The sequence below is a fragment of the Protopterus annectens genome, chromosome 2.part0, assembly GCF_019279795.1.
Source record: "Protopterus annectens isolate FY-2018-M chromosome 2.part0, PAN1.0, whole genome shotgun sequence".
Lineage (NCBI taxonomy): Eukaryota > Metazoa > Chordata > Ceratodontiformes > Protopteridae > Protopterus > Protopterus annectens.
Window position 1 is genome coordinate 1,235,103,192 of NC_056728.1, and position 15,239 is coordinate 1,235,118,430.

At 42.5% G+C, this 15,239-nt stretch overlaps 1 protein-coding gene across 1 annotated transcript in view; it reads left to right on the forward strand.

The window, feature by feature from the left end:
- ATP10D (ATPase phospholipid transporting 10D (putative)) overlaps positions 1-15,239 on the forward strand; it is a 596,301-nt gene that overhangs the window by 456,917 nt on the left and 124,145 nt on the right. The window contains exon 16 of the mRNA XM_044060391.1: positions 11,497-11,622. Within this exon, the coding sequence (XP_043916326.1) occupies positions 11,497-11,622 (126 nt within the window). The remainder of the gene's footprint in view (positions 1-11,496; positions 11,623-15,239) is intronic.

Consider the following 15,239-nt stretch of genomic DNA (forward strand, 5'->3'; position numbering starts at 1 on the left):
ATTTTCAGCGGATGCCCGGGGAGAAAAGCTCCACAGTTAAAATAAACAGACAGTAGTTACATTGGATTACATAGCGATTAACAATTCACATAGCAATTACTTACAACATATTTACAGATGAGGAACATAGTACATCAGTAGACAAGTAGAATCTTTATCTGTGAAGTACATAACAGACATTAACAAATGTTACAATAGGAAGTTCCTGCTGTATAATAAGTACTAGGTTTATGAGCATCTGAGCGTGCTATAATCAAGGTAGTTAGTGGAGTGGAAAGAAAGGTAGTGGTTGGATGGGGTGGGTGATATTAGAGTGGGAGTTGCAAGGGCATAGCCAGCATGTTTTTAGGTGCGCTTTTAGTAAAGCTTTGAAGTGGGTGCATGATGGTATGGAGGTAATTGTGGGTGGGAGGGAGTTACATAATTTGGCTATGGTGCAAGAGAATAGTGCTTCACCAGCAGAGTTATTATCTTATTACTCTAATCAGGGGAAGCCACCCTTCCCCCTCTAAGAGACCTAGGACTGAATTTGCTTATGATTCTTCTGATCAGGACTCTGAAATTTCTGTTTCCTCTGATGACCAGGAGTTACCCTTATCTACCTATGAGGATTCTGATGCAGAGGACTCTATTCACTCTGCTTCCCCTCCAGAGTATTGCTCTTTTTCTGAAACCTTGCATACTCTTAGGGAGCATTTTTGCTGGGAAAGCCAGGATTACTCTGACTCTAAAAAGAGGCTTAGGGATTTCTTACTCCTGCCCCAACACAAGCCCTTAGCTGTCCCCCCTGTACTGGACATTGTTGGTGATGCCTTTTCGGAATCTAGATTGGCCCCCTGACTCTTTACCTCCTGCTCCCAGAAAACCTGATAGATACCTGACTCTCAAAAGTTCCTCTTTAAAAATCCTACTGCGGATCCTGAGACCATTTCACAGGGAACCAAGGGCATTAAGGCTACTGCTGCCAAAAATCCTGCCCCCCTCTGATAGAGATTCCAGGGTGCTGGATAGATGGGATAAGAAGGTATACACTTCTGAAACCTTGGCCATTAGGGCCTTAAACTGCCAGTTTCATTTGTTAAAGTATCAGCAGCATATTATTGGATTGCTTAAACAGAAAATGATGTTGATTCCTGACTGTGCTGAAAATAAAGTTTTACAGGATTTAATGCATTCTGCTGAACAAGGTGGAAAACACTTTGCAATGTGGTTTTGATTCACTAGAGGCATCTTGCAGGTCTGCTGTCACTGGGTCTGTACTTAGAAGGCATGCTTGGATTAAGGAGCAATCTTTGCCAGATCACTTAAAGCTAAATTGCTAGATGCTCCATTAAACCAAGACTGTCTGTTTGGCAACAAAACAGAAGTAGTACTTAAAAAGATGGAGGGAAAAGCTAAATCTATGCAAACTGTTAAAGATTTCCTGCAAATACAGCCTCCCAGATTTAGTAGGCATTGGCCCTTTAAAAATTGGTCCTTTCCTGCCTCTTCCAGGCCTTCTCAGTCCAAACTCAGAACCAGCAGAACACACAGGCTTCAGTCCCAAGGTACTCACAGGACTAAGCATTGGGGGGCTCCCACTTCCAAAGCAGGGAGTGGTAAGACCCACCCCTATGGTAAACTGTCTCAATGACTTAACTTTAAATATTCCAAGCCCTGCAGAACTGACTGTTCCTTTAGGGGGGAAGATTGCCTGGCAGGCAAAAAATTGGGAACTCATTGCCCAGGACAAATGGGTTTTAAATATAGTTACCCAAGGATACAGATTTCACTTTCACTCCTTACCAACCCCAAACGGTTGGCCAGATCTACCCCCAAATCAGTGGGCAGAGGCTCAAAAGCAAGTTCTCTCTCTCTCTCTCAAGCATCAGGGCTATTCAACCTGTTCCAGTAGAGGAAAGGGGACAAGGTTTCTACTCAAGACTTTTCCTGGTGCCCAGAAAAGACAACTCCTGGCATCCCATCCTGGACCTCTCTATCCTAAACACATTTTTGGTGATCCCAAAATTCAAGATGCTAACTCATCACCATCTTCTTCCTACACTAGGCAAGGATGCCTGGTTGGCAACACTGGGTTTAAAGGAAGGCTACCTGCACATCCCAATAAGGGGATATTGCAGAAGATACCTATGCTTCAAAGCAGGCTACATGCACTATCAGTTCTCTGCACTGCCCTTTGGCTTTTCTACTGCGCCCAGGGTATTCATAAAGTGCCTAGCTCCAGTCATTGCATTTTGCAGGCAAAGAAATATCCAAATATATCCATACCTGGACAATTGTCTAATTCAGGCAGAAAGCCAGGACATACTATTGAATCATCTGGCATTTGTACAGTACAGAAATTGCTAACTTCTCTGGGGTACACCATAAACGAAAAGAAAATACATCTTGTACCCTGCCAAAAAATTCTATTCCTGGGAACAAGCTTGAACACAACTTCTCAGATGGCTTTGCTCACGCCAGAGAAACAAGTTTGACAGCCTACTTCAAACTACTGGCCACAAAGACCCAGCTATCTGCAGGGAAAATACTGCAAACCCTGGGGTTCATGGCCTCCTGCATTCTCCTAATTCCATATGCAAGACTGCATATGAGGAAACTACAATGTTATCTAAAAAGCCTATGGTGTCAACATTCTCAGGATCTAGAAGCAATGATTCATACCTTGTCTACAGATAGAGTTCCTTTGGTGGGCAGAGGCCTGACACCAAAGCAAGGGACTGTCATTCATTCTACCCCCTGCCACCCAAACCCTAACAAAAATGCATTAGACTATGCATGGGGGGCCCACTTGGCAGTGAAGTGCATTCAAGCAAATGGAACCTAAGTCAAATGCACCTGCATATCAATCAAAAAGATGTGTTAGCCGTACAGAATGCTCTGACAGCCTTCAAGGACCACATTTTTCCAGGGCAATTTATGGTAAAGATGGACACCACCACTGTTCTGTGGTACATAAGCAGGGGGGAACCCACTCATATCCTCTTTGCAGACTAGCCATGGCTCTGTGGAACACAGGCGTGAGCTACCAAGTGCAACTACAGGCTCAATTCCTACCAGGAAAGCTAAATACACTGGCAGACGAACTAAGCAGAAATCTCATGGACCCACATGAGTGGAAACTGGAACCAAAGATATTCATGTTGCTAAACAAATGGGGGAGCCCATATATATAGACCTGTTTGCCTCCCCCCAGAACTACCAATTGGAAAAATTCTGCACAAGGACTCCCCACAAAGAAGCTTGGAAAGTGGATGCCCTGTCCTTCACCTGGAAAAACTTATCAGTTTATGCCTTCCCCCCTCTGCCTCTCCTCTCCAAGGTACAACTAAAGATCAAACAGGACAGACCAAGGACGATACTGATTGCACCAGACTGGCCATGCCAACACTGGGTACCCCCTTTTGCGCAGTGTGTCACTGCTGGCACCATGGCACATGCCTCAGACCCCTGCCCTGCTGTCCCAGCAAGAGGGCCAGATTCTGCACCCACAGCTTCAAACCCTGAACCTGGCAGTCTGGCTAATTACCTGATCTCTCCATTACCATCCCTCAGTAAGCAAGTGTTGGACGTCATTCTGGAGGCAAGGAGGCCTAGTACTAGAAAATCCTATGCTGAAAAATGGAAAAGATTCTGTTCCTGGAACCAAACTCAGGAGATGGGCACAGCAGCACCCAATTTACCTCAGATTCTTCAATACTTAACTGAGATGCTGCACAAGGGCCTTTCCTTTTCCTCCATCAAAATTCATGCCTCAGCCATTTCAGCTCATTACAACACAGAACCACCCCTCTTCTCTCATCCACCGCTTAAGCAGTTCCTCAGAGGGGCCAAAAACTTAAGACCACCCAGGAGAGCCCCTACTCCAGTCTGGGACCTTAACTTTGTATTGGAAAAACTCACTCTATTTCCTTTTGAGCCAGCTGCAAGTGTAGAGTTGAAATTCCTTTCTTGGAAAGCAGCATTCCTTTTAGCCATCACTTCAGGAAGAAGGGTGTCTGAATTACAGGCCCTCATGTCAGTGGAGCCTTTCATCATTTTTCATGCGGATAGGGTGTCCCTCAGGACCAATCCCTCCTTTCTACCCAAGGTGGTGTCCAGCGTGGCCCTTAATCAGTCCATCATTTTGCCAACCTTCTTTTCTAATCCACAGAATAAAGGGGAACGAATACTGCACTCCTTAGATGTGCACAGCCAACTTAGATTTTTATTTGGACAGGACTAAACCTCTTAAGAAATCTGAACAACTGTTGGTTGCATTTGCTACAGGGGCAGAGGGGAAGGCCATTTCAAAGCAAATCATTTCTAAATGGGTAGGCCATTGCATTCATTTCTGCTATAAGCACCATGGAAAACCTCCCCACAGGGGATTAGACCACATTCAACCAGGGCTGCATCTATCTCTACAGCCTTTCTCAGAGGTGTCCCTACCACGGACATCCTAGAAGCTGCTTCCTGGAGTTTTGTACATACCTTCACCAAGCATTACCATTTGCCAGTTTTCTGTAAATCCAGAAATGATTTTTGCCACTGCAGTCTTGCACAGCCTTATAGCTGGTCCTAATGCTATCTGATTTCCTCCTCCCATCCTTAGCTTTGGGAATCTACCCAAATGTGATGACTGCAACAGTGAAACACGAAGAACATGGTACAGTTGTGTACATTTACCATAAATGTAGATGTTCAAGTGTATTCACTGTTGCAGTCCTAGTTACCCTCCCTCTAGCCTCCTGACTTCTATTGGATATACCTCTGTTCTTGCTTACTATGCTTAAAGATTTTGGTGTATTTGATTTTTTGTTGGAGGTGTAACCTTGTATATATAATTGCTTCCCATTATAGGGGCACCTGACATCTGGTGCAAGAACAACTGATGTAATGGCGTCGGCTGCATGCTTTATACCCCTGACTACCTAACGTCATGGAATATGAGACAGCAACTGAAGTAGGACCCAAAACTTTGATAAGCAGGCCGACTGAGGGCTACTGCAAGCAGATAACCCAAATGTGATGACTGCAACAGTGAATACACTTGAATATCTACATTTATGGTAAGTGTACACAACTGTATTTTCTGAAGCTTCTAAGGACCATGGCTTCTACCATACTACTAGTGCCACTAGCCAGACTACACATGCGGATCCTTCCGTAGCTGCTGTCGTCATAGTGGTCCTTTCAACAACTACCCTTAACTCATCACATACTGCTGACAGACTCTTGCAAGAAGGACCTCAGTTGGTGGATTCAACCCAATCAGCTAACTACGGGTACTCCATTCCTCCCTTACCAACCCATTGCCACTGTGACCATGGATTCCTCACAGATGGGGGGTGGCATTATCTAGGTAGGGCTTTCCAAGGCACATGGCAAGATCACGAGACTCATCTGCATATCAATGTTCTAGAGATGAGGGCGGTGCTCCTGGCGTTGCAAGCACTTCATGACCTTCTTCCTCTTGGGACGATTGCAATACAATCAAACAACATGTCAGTAGTATGGTATCTCATCAGACAAGGCGGGACTAGATCATAGCCACTCTGTCAGGAGGCCATTCGGGTTTGTAAATGGGCAATATCTTCCCAGTGCTTTCTGGTGGCGACACACATCCCGGGGACAACTCAGCCCGGCAATTTTGATGCCTCACGAGTGGTCTCTGAAGCAGGAAATAGCGGAGCAGATTTTCCGCAGATGGGGTCAGCCTTGCTGCGATCTCTTTGCCAGCCCAATCAATGCCAAATGCAGCAGCTACTTCTCCCTCATCCCCACTCCCAGGAGTCACCAAGAGACGCACTTGTTCACGATTGACCCCTGAGTCTCCTTTATGCTTTCCCACCCTTTACTCTCATATCCAAGGTGATTCAGAAAGCAAAACTGCTGGGAAGCAAACTGATCCTTATTACTCCTTACTGGCCTTGACAGGTTTGGTTTCCCTTTCTCGGGCCTCACCTATTAGATGATCCATGGATTCTGGACACAGTGCCAGATCTCTTGACGCACATGTCAGGCTAGCTTCACCCCAGCCTACGCACCCTTAATTTGACAGCTTGGCTGCTCCAATTCCATCCCAAGTCAGGCTTCACGATTTTTTTACCCTCTGTGACTTGTATCCTTACATCTTCTCATAAACCCTCCACTAGTAAATTATACACCAGTAAATGGAAGAGATTCTCTATCTGGGCTGAGGAAAGGAATGTTGACCCTTATACTGCATCTATTCCGGTAGTATTGGAATTCTTGTCTGAACTTTTCCACCAGGGATCTCCGGCTGCCACAATCGGAGTTCAGTTGGCAGTGATTTCTAATTTTCATCTGGGTCAACACGATTCTAATCTGATATCACATAGGTTGTGCAAGACCTTTCTTAAAGGTGCCTCTTTGTTAAAACCTTCCCTTCAGGAACCGGTTGCTTTATGGGACTTGAATTTTGTTCTATCCAAATTAATGTCTCCACCCCTTGAACCAGCCCATTCGTCTCCCTTGAAATTTCTGTCTTGGAAGACCTTGTTTCTTGTGGCTATCACATCTGCTAGAAGGGTATTTCACAAAGACAGAGTACTAATCCATCCTTTGTCCCCAAGGTCTGTTCCCATAACACTTTGAACCAATCCATAGAGCTTCCGGTGTTCTTTCCCAATCATTCCAACTCAGTGGAATACAGATTTCATCAGTTGGATGTTCATAGAGAATTACGTTTTTATTTGCACCGAACCAAGGAATTCAGGAAGTCAGGCCAATTATTATTTCCTTCTCCGACTCCAGGTTAGGTCTCCCAATTTCCAAAGTGACTCTCTCAAATTGGATCTCTAGCTGTATAGCTTACATTTACTCATCTGATGGTAACCCTTTACCTTTCAAAATTAAGGCTCATTCTACAAGATCTCAGTCTACATCTGCAGCTTTTCAAGCCAAGGTCTCATTGGATAATATACAGCAGCAACTTGGGCTACCCCTCACACATTTATTACTCATTATAAATTGGAATTGACCTCCAGGGATAGAACATCTTTTGGTTCCACGGTACTCAGGAGTATATTTCCTTGAGCCACCCAAGAGTAAGGTGCTAGGGATGCTGCCCCATGTGTACGAATGAAGGCGAGATTGGACTACAGAACATAAAAAAGGTATGTACTCACCATAACGTTCCATGTATGTAGTCCATCTCGTCCTTCATTCTTACGAACCCACCCTCCTATCCCCTCCCTGGAAGGATCTGGAGACAGAAAAAATTTTCATAACAAGTGGAGACGTTTTATTATTGTTGTTCTTTCTGGATAGTTTTTGTTATGTCTTTCTATAGTTTAGCAGCAAACAAGATCTGGGGATTGTACTGGTGCACCATGGGATACTTATCTAGCCATGAGCCAACTAGAAGACTTTAAGCTTGTAAAAAGGCCAAGTTGGAGCCAAGGATCGGCTCTGAACCCATGTGTAAGAATGAAGGGTGAGATGGACTACAATCATGGAACGTTATGATGAGTACATAACTTCTTTTTTGTTTCTCCTGTGCCTAAATTTCAAAGAAATTACCCCAATAAGCCAGACTTTGTTTGCAGGCAATCTCACCATCCTTCTAAGTGTAAAAAGGGTGGCAAGCTGGCTCCTCCTGTGAAGGCTATTCAGACTTCTGTGACTCAAAGTAGGTGCTGTCTGGCTATCCTGTTCTTCCCAGCCACTTTCTTCTTTCTCTTCTCCTATCTGTCTCTCCATGTTTGGCTAAAGATTACTCAGGATTCCTTGGTTCTGTCAATTATCCACCAGGAGTATTTCATGGTCTGGAAATCTCTCCCCCCTTTCATGGGAATTCCTCAGCCCCCTCAGGAACAGCTGCCCTTTCCATGGGTGCTTCGAGATCTTTTGACTTGGAGTACTATTCAAGAGGTGCCCGTGTCCCAAAAGGGAAGGGGGGTTTACTCCCGGATGTTTCTAGTGCCAAGGAGAGAGGGTACCTGGAGACCAATTCTAGACCTGTCTCATCTAAACACTTTTCTGAAGGTGTCCTCGTTTTGAATGTTGTCCCTTCGGACTTTGTTTCCTCTCTTGCTTTCTAAGGCTTTTATAGTGTCTCTGGATCTCAAAGATGCTTGTCTCCATATCTTTATTCATCATCTTTTCAGGAAGTTGTTATATATGCTTGTTGCTTCCTGCCATTTTCAGCTCTGTGCTTTGCCCTTTGGCCTTTTCTACTGCCCAAGGGTGTTCAACAAAAGCGATTGCCTTTTGCAGACTTCAGGTGATCTAAGTCTTTCCTTACCTGGATGACCTCCTGTTTCAGGCATTCCACTCCAGAGATCTTGTTGCAAAATCTTCATTTTTGCAATTTCCCTTCTGCAAAGCCAGGGGTTCACAATCAACTTCAAAAAGTCTTTTCTGATTACTTCTCAGAACCATGTTTTTTTTTGGGAAGCAGGATCTAGACTGTGCCTCTGCTGGCATCCCTGTCTCTCCCACCCCAAAGGCCTTAACTCTCATGTCCTTTTTTTCAAACTCTTCTTCTTCTGGCCTCTATAAGAGCCAGAGAATTTCTGAGAGCTCTGGGGTTTATGGACTCCAACATTCCTATACTTCCTGTGGCAAAATTACCCTTAAGAAAGTTCAATGGTTTGTCTTCAACATGCATATCCCCTCGAATTTGTAGTTCCTGTTCTGCCTTGTCTCAAACGTCAGTGGTGGATTCATCAGTTATCTTAAAATCCAGGGCTCCCTTTTCATCCCCCTCTTCCTTCTCAGGAGCTGTTCACAGCCGCTTCAGACATGGGATGGGGGAGCCGCATTTGGCTCCCTAAAGGTGCAGCATGTTTGGTCGCCTCTTCAACAGAAAGAGCACATCAGTGTCAGAGAGGAGAGCTCTTCTGCTCGCTCTTCAGGCTTTTCATCCTCTCTTCTTCCTGGGACCTCACAAGGTGTTTCAGACAATACCACAGTGATGTGGTAAGTAAACAAACAGTGGGGGGCAAGATCTTATCTTTGCTGGTTGGCCCTCCTGGTGTGGGAACTTGCTGTCCAGTATGGCAGTTTACATTCTCTCAGGTCAGATTTTGTGGCAGACACTGAGTAGGTTCTTAATTCAGTCCCACGAATGGATACTTCACAGGGATGTGTTTCTGAACATTGTCAACCAGTGGGGTACTCCTCAAATAGATCTTTTTGCCTCACCTCTGAACAGGCATCTTCCTCTTTTTTTGTGCCAGAGTCCCAAGTCCTCTGGTTTGGAAGGTGGATGTCCTATCTTTTTCTTGGAAGGGAATGTTTCTTTATGCTTTCCCTCCCCCTCCCATCATTCCAAAAGTCCTTTTCAAAATTCAACAGGATGCTCCCAAAATCTTATCGGTGACTCCCCTTTGGCCAAGACCGCATTGGTTCCCTCATCTTCTGCATTTAGCCAAGGACAGTCATCACAAGTTACCTCACAGGGTACACCTACTCTCACAAGACACGGAATCTCTCAACCACCCCCACTTGTCCACTCTTCAACTGACACTGACGATGAATAGGATTTTGATTCCACATACACCTTTTTTCTGAGGACGTGCTTAGGGTCCTGCAGGAAGCCAGGAAACCCAATACTAGGAAATCCTACTTATTCAAATGGAAGAGGTTTTCAATTTGGTATCTTTCTCATAACCTGGATCCACTTCTGGTGGATGTTCCATTGGTTCTCTCTTATCTGTGTGAATTGCTCAACAATGATTAAGCTTATTCTTCTGTTGAGGCCCACATCGGCTATCTCTGCTTGTCTGCCTCTGTCTCTTCCTTTAACTTCTAGATTTGAATCTTAATACATTTTCAAAGGTGTCCTCCTTATTAGGCCTCCCAGGAAGCCTGTTCTTCCTCCCTGGAATCTTAATTTTGTTTTGGAAAAATTGACTTGGGCTCTTTTTTGAGCCTGCAGCTTCAGCTTCCTTGCAGCATTGCTCTTGGAAGACTGTTCTTTTGTTGGCTCTTACTTCTGCCAGATGAGTGTCTGAGCTTCAAGCCCTTATGGCTTGTCCTCCTTTTTTGGTGTTTCATAATGATGGGGTGTCCTTAGATACTAATCCTCCTTTTATGCTCAAGGTCGTGAATGAGTCATCCCTTAATCAGTGTACTCATTTGCCCACTTTTTCTCCCTTCTCCACAATCTGTCAGTGAGAAGGTGCTGCACACATTGGATGTGCATAACTCAGATTTTATGCTGGTAAGACTAAAACTATTAGAAAATCTGATCAGGTCTTTGTTTCCTTTCAACCTAGGTCCTTAGGATTAGCAGTGCCCAAGCAGACTGTTTTTTTCTTGGATCTCTAAAGCTGTTTCCTTTTGTTATTCCTTTAATGGTAAGGGCCTTCCTTATTCTGTTAAGGCTCATTCTACTAGAGCTGTGGCTTCTTGTGATGTTTTTTTCAAGGGTTTGGGTACTAACTATATTCTTGAGGCAGTTACCTGGACTTCTGTGCATACATTTACTAAGCACTACAAGTTGGATAGAATTTCCAGAGCTAGAGCTGGTTTTGCTAGGACCATCCTTAATGGATTCCTAGTAGGCTCTGCTGGTCCTTCCTCCACCCTCTCTTCTTCCAGAGCTTTGGCACTCTCCCTAGTGTAATGAATACTGCAACATGTATAATGGGAAGGACATAGTATAGTTGTTTAAAATCGTACTATAACAGTAGGTGTCCTTCTCTTCACTGTTGCAGTATTCACTCCCTCCCTTCACCCTGGTTCATTTCTCTTCTGGATGTACCGATTTACCTTTCTTTTCCTTGGATTGGTGTTCCTTCTGGGGCATTTCGTTCTGAGGAAGGAATGAATGGACGTCACCTTTATGGCCTAGGATATGCAAGGAGCGTATGTGTGACTTTCACGGTACCTTAAAGGAACCTAAAGCTTTGGTATACTTGCTGGTTCAGGCTACCCATGGCAGGGGTTCCCTAGTGCAATGAGTACTGCAACAGTGAAGAGGAGGGCATCTACCATTATGATAAGATTTTCCACAACTGTACTTTTTCTTTTAAAACATTTTACAATAATACATGGCAAACTAATCGGACAGTAGTTATCCACTGTTATTTGTAGTGCGCGTCTTAAATCTAAGAACAGCAAAAAATGACTTTCATATTTAAGGGCAAATGTCAATTGAAGGGATGGTTGAAAGAGTCATAAAATATATGTTGTAACAGACTAAACTAATATCCACTCACTGGATATAGGAAGCATCTTTTTGGAAGTAGCAATTGTATGCATATTTTAAATAGCCCATTATTTCATGTTTAAACACCAAATGAATTTTGATTTCTGATGATTGTGTTTTCAATTCACAGGTGCTACCTGACTGAACACCTTTTCTGCTACCTCAGACCCAAAAACTGATCCTTTCTGTGATTTTGACACCTTGATTTCCAGCACCTTATTAATTTGTTCCTTAGAAAAAAAAAATATTGTTTTGTTTCATTTAAGCTGCTAGCTGAATTGCTTGTTACTGAAACAGTACCTAAGCTGTTTTTGTTTTTGCTACCTTTGTAGGCTGTGATGTCCAGTGATTTTGCCATTTCTGAGTTCAAACACTTAACCAAGCTTCTTCTTGTACATGGACATTGGTGTTACACCAGACTTGCTAACATGATTCTTTATTTCTTCTACAAAAATGTGGTAAGTTATTGCAAACTGAAACATTCAATATGTCATGACCATAACTTGCTTGTTGCATGAGCAGTTATTTGCATTTTGAAATGTTGAAGCATTATTTTTTATTACAGATGAGTTGTATAAGAGTTAATGACAATGAAGTTCAAAAATTTAACACTTTTCAGCTAAGTAATGCGGGCAGTTTTTTTTTAATAATTGTAGTAAAGAAACATGGTTTCTACAGTAGGGAAATAAACACATTATGTCCAGGAGACATGCTTATTGGATGCAAAAAATGATGTGTAGATGACAATGCAAAATTCTAACTATTTTAAGGTATTTATAAAGAAGATTCACAGCATTAACCACTGTATAAAGAGCAGAACAATGGTTTACATAGCTCATGTACAGAATCCAGACTTCCATATTTATCTACAGATGGATGAAGCCTAACCAGCATCTTAAAAGGGTCATAGCAGTTTAAATTTCATCACCATCTGCCAGTATGTGATGGATGGCAGGTTGAACCCAAGACTTTGTCACTCATATGCCATATTACACATGGCCAGCAGCAGCTATGAGAAAATGATGAATTTCAGTCCACTGACATGATGACCAGGGTGCATCACTCTTTGGTCTGGTCAGACACAGCAGCCTTGACCCACTACTGCATAACATTGTTATATCAGCAACTCTCTGCACTGCTTTGTTTAATCAGTGCCTTATGAGGAACAAACCTTTGGAGGATACTGTGCTTTTATTGCTTTGGCAGTAAAGACAGGTAGAGTTTGTCCATGGATTTTAATAACAATATTTATCTATTGCATTGTGCTGTACCGACTAGGTAAATCTGTTGACAAGGCCCTTTTTTATTGGATATCTACAGAGAAAACGTATCTACTTGTAAACCGGCTCTGTAGCAGTAAGCAAGTTGGTCTGTAAGGAAAGTTCAATACAATGCATTGGTTAAATAATTCTAATCATCAGTATTCCTGTAACTGTAATGTATCATATTGACTAAGTAGCATGCATTCTACCTACCCTTTAACAGTTAACCATTGTCCAGTTATCTAACATTAAGGTGCCTTGAGGCAGTACCTAATGACTGAGAAGTGATCAATCGGCAAATAATATGTCATGTTGTTAGATGATACCACAGTGATGTGCATTTTTATCCATTCAGACATCTGTTGGTGTATCTTAAAAGGTGGTTATCACATATGCAGCACCCATATAAGTGTGCAGGTATAAATGCATATTGTAAGAGTATGAAATATTCTATTGTCCAGCACTTTCCACAGTTTTTACCTGTGCTGCTGATTTTTTTTTTCTTCTCAGCAAAAAAAAAAGTCATTTACTGTGTAGTCTGTTTGCTGTTGCATTGAAGTCATTACTCTTTTGGGTGACTCACCAGTTTGGAAGCAAAGTTGCTAGTGACCTATGTTTGGATATCAAATCTGGATGAGTGTGACACTTGCCAGTTTTGAGGAAGGTGATTTGGAGATGTAGATTTAGGTCACTAAATCCTTTTCCTTTACCACCCCAGTGGGCATTCAGAGGAGCTAAGTGTACTTGCCTGCCAGTTATCATAGGTCCTTAGAGAAATGGAAGTGGGCTGCCATGTCTACTAACTGCACAGACATCCCAGGGCCAATGAGGGGACAGTAACCAGGGACTTTAGGGTACTTATGAAAGGAATGCCTCCAAGGCCTACTTAAGTCGATAGTTGATCTCACTGCTGTTGTGTTTTCCCCACAAAGAATCCATGGCAAAGTGGGCACAGAACGGACTGTCAAGAGTCTGTGTGCAGAGGCACCCATGAAAAGATGAGCAGCATGCTGCAGGATGGGAGTCAAATGAAGTGCATCGTACTTTGAGGGCCCATCTACAGTAGGGAGAACATTATGGTACTTTGCTGTTGTGCCTTTTGCCATGGCTGCTCTTAAAATGTTGAGCTTTTGTGCTCTGGGCTTCCATACATACAAAAGACTCTTTGACACATCCACACTTTGCATACGGCTGGCCTGTACTTACTCAATGCATGGTTTCTTGGAAATCCGTTGCTCATTTTGGTATTCAGAAAAATAAAAATTGCCTGAGGCCTCTGTGTGCTGTTTTTGGAGTTCCACCCTTCCCCAGTATTGTGTGACCATAGAGTTAGGCTGTTTGTATTTGGAGGTGATCTGTCCACTGGGGAAAGGTTATTGTCAAAGTTAACCAAGTTGTGATTTTCCAGCAATTGAAGCAAAGTCCGACATAGTGGAAGCATGGCATATGTGTACTGTTAAGATTAATCTTTGTCCTCAGGATGCCCAGTTTTGTCATTGGTTATGAAGATCGGATGCATTCCTGACTTGCTTTAAAATGTTCCACCATTCAGTGACATTTCCGTTATTAATGGGGAAAAATAATTCTGAATGTGTTTAAGGTTTCTGGGTCACAAGTCAAGGACCACAGTACAAGAGCTGCCTGTTTTGCAATGGCCTGTAACACAGTAATAGTGGCTTTAATCAGTAACTTAGATTGCTCCACAAAATGCTTCGAGACATCTGTAGCACATACTTTCTAAGTTGCCTTATGTGGCCCTTTGTCAAACAAATCTTTGGTGTTATAATGTTATGCATTTGATTACTGAGTGTCATGCTATGAAAGGCAGGAGTGGGGACAGGAAAGCCAAGTTCCTGTACATAAATGGCGATATTAGAAGCTGTTAATAATGGGTTAAAGATATGTAGTATTTTCATATCTGATTTAACAGTTAAGTGAGTGGGTTACAACATAATAGATGGCTTCCTGTTAAAGGGCAAGGTGTGAAAAAAGTACTATAATATTCTGTTACAAGGTTGTATGGTGCTGGAGGTAATAAGACATCCGTCATGTCCATATACAGTATTTCCTTGTCTACATGCACATGAAGAAAAATGGACGGATGAAACATTTGATGAATGTGAAGAATCCTGCAACTGATGCTTACCATTTTACATGTATAATTTGACTGCTGTCCATAAGTAAGCTAAACTGCCATACTTCTGTAAATATATCTGAAAATTAGCCTCTTGTAAGCTTGCATTTGTATGAGCAACATTCTGCTGTGTATAGAGCTAGGTTATGTAGTTACCGAGATATTGGAGTAAGCAAAATTTTAATTTAATCCTCATCGAAATAAAGAAGCTTAGTACAAAAAAGCATGGCTAACTTTATGGAGTTAACTTTTTATTTTGCACCTTATAATGTTCACAAGTTGCTTTATGTTCTGGGTATTTCTCTAGCAAACCCACCTTTTCATTTTTGAAGCGAGTTGCTCCATCATAACATTATCTCAGGGCAGAACATTAACTTATATTTTGTACCAACCATAAAACACAGAAGTTAACTTATATTTTGTACCAACCATAAAACACAGAAGTACACTTAAGAGCAAAAGCTACTTGTTCCTTAATTCTACTGAAAACTCCCTAATTAAAGGATTAACCTCTAAAATGTGCTGCATGCAAACCAGTCTCATACAATCTGGAAAACCTACTTCACTTCCCAAGTGCACACATATCTGTACTTAGTATATTGCTTAATTCCGCCAAGAATCAACTATGGAGCTGAAAAAAGAGCTCAGGTAATCCTTGTTTAATATTAGGAACATTAAA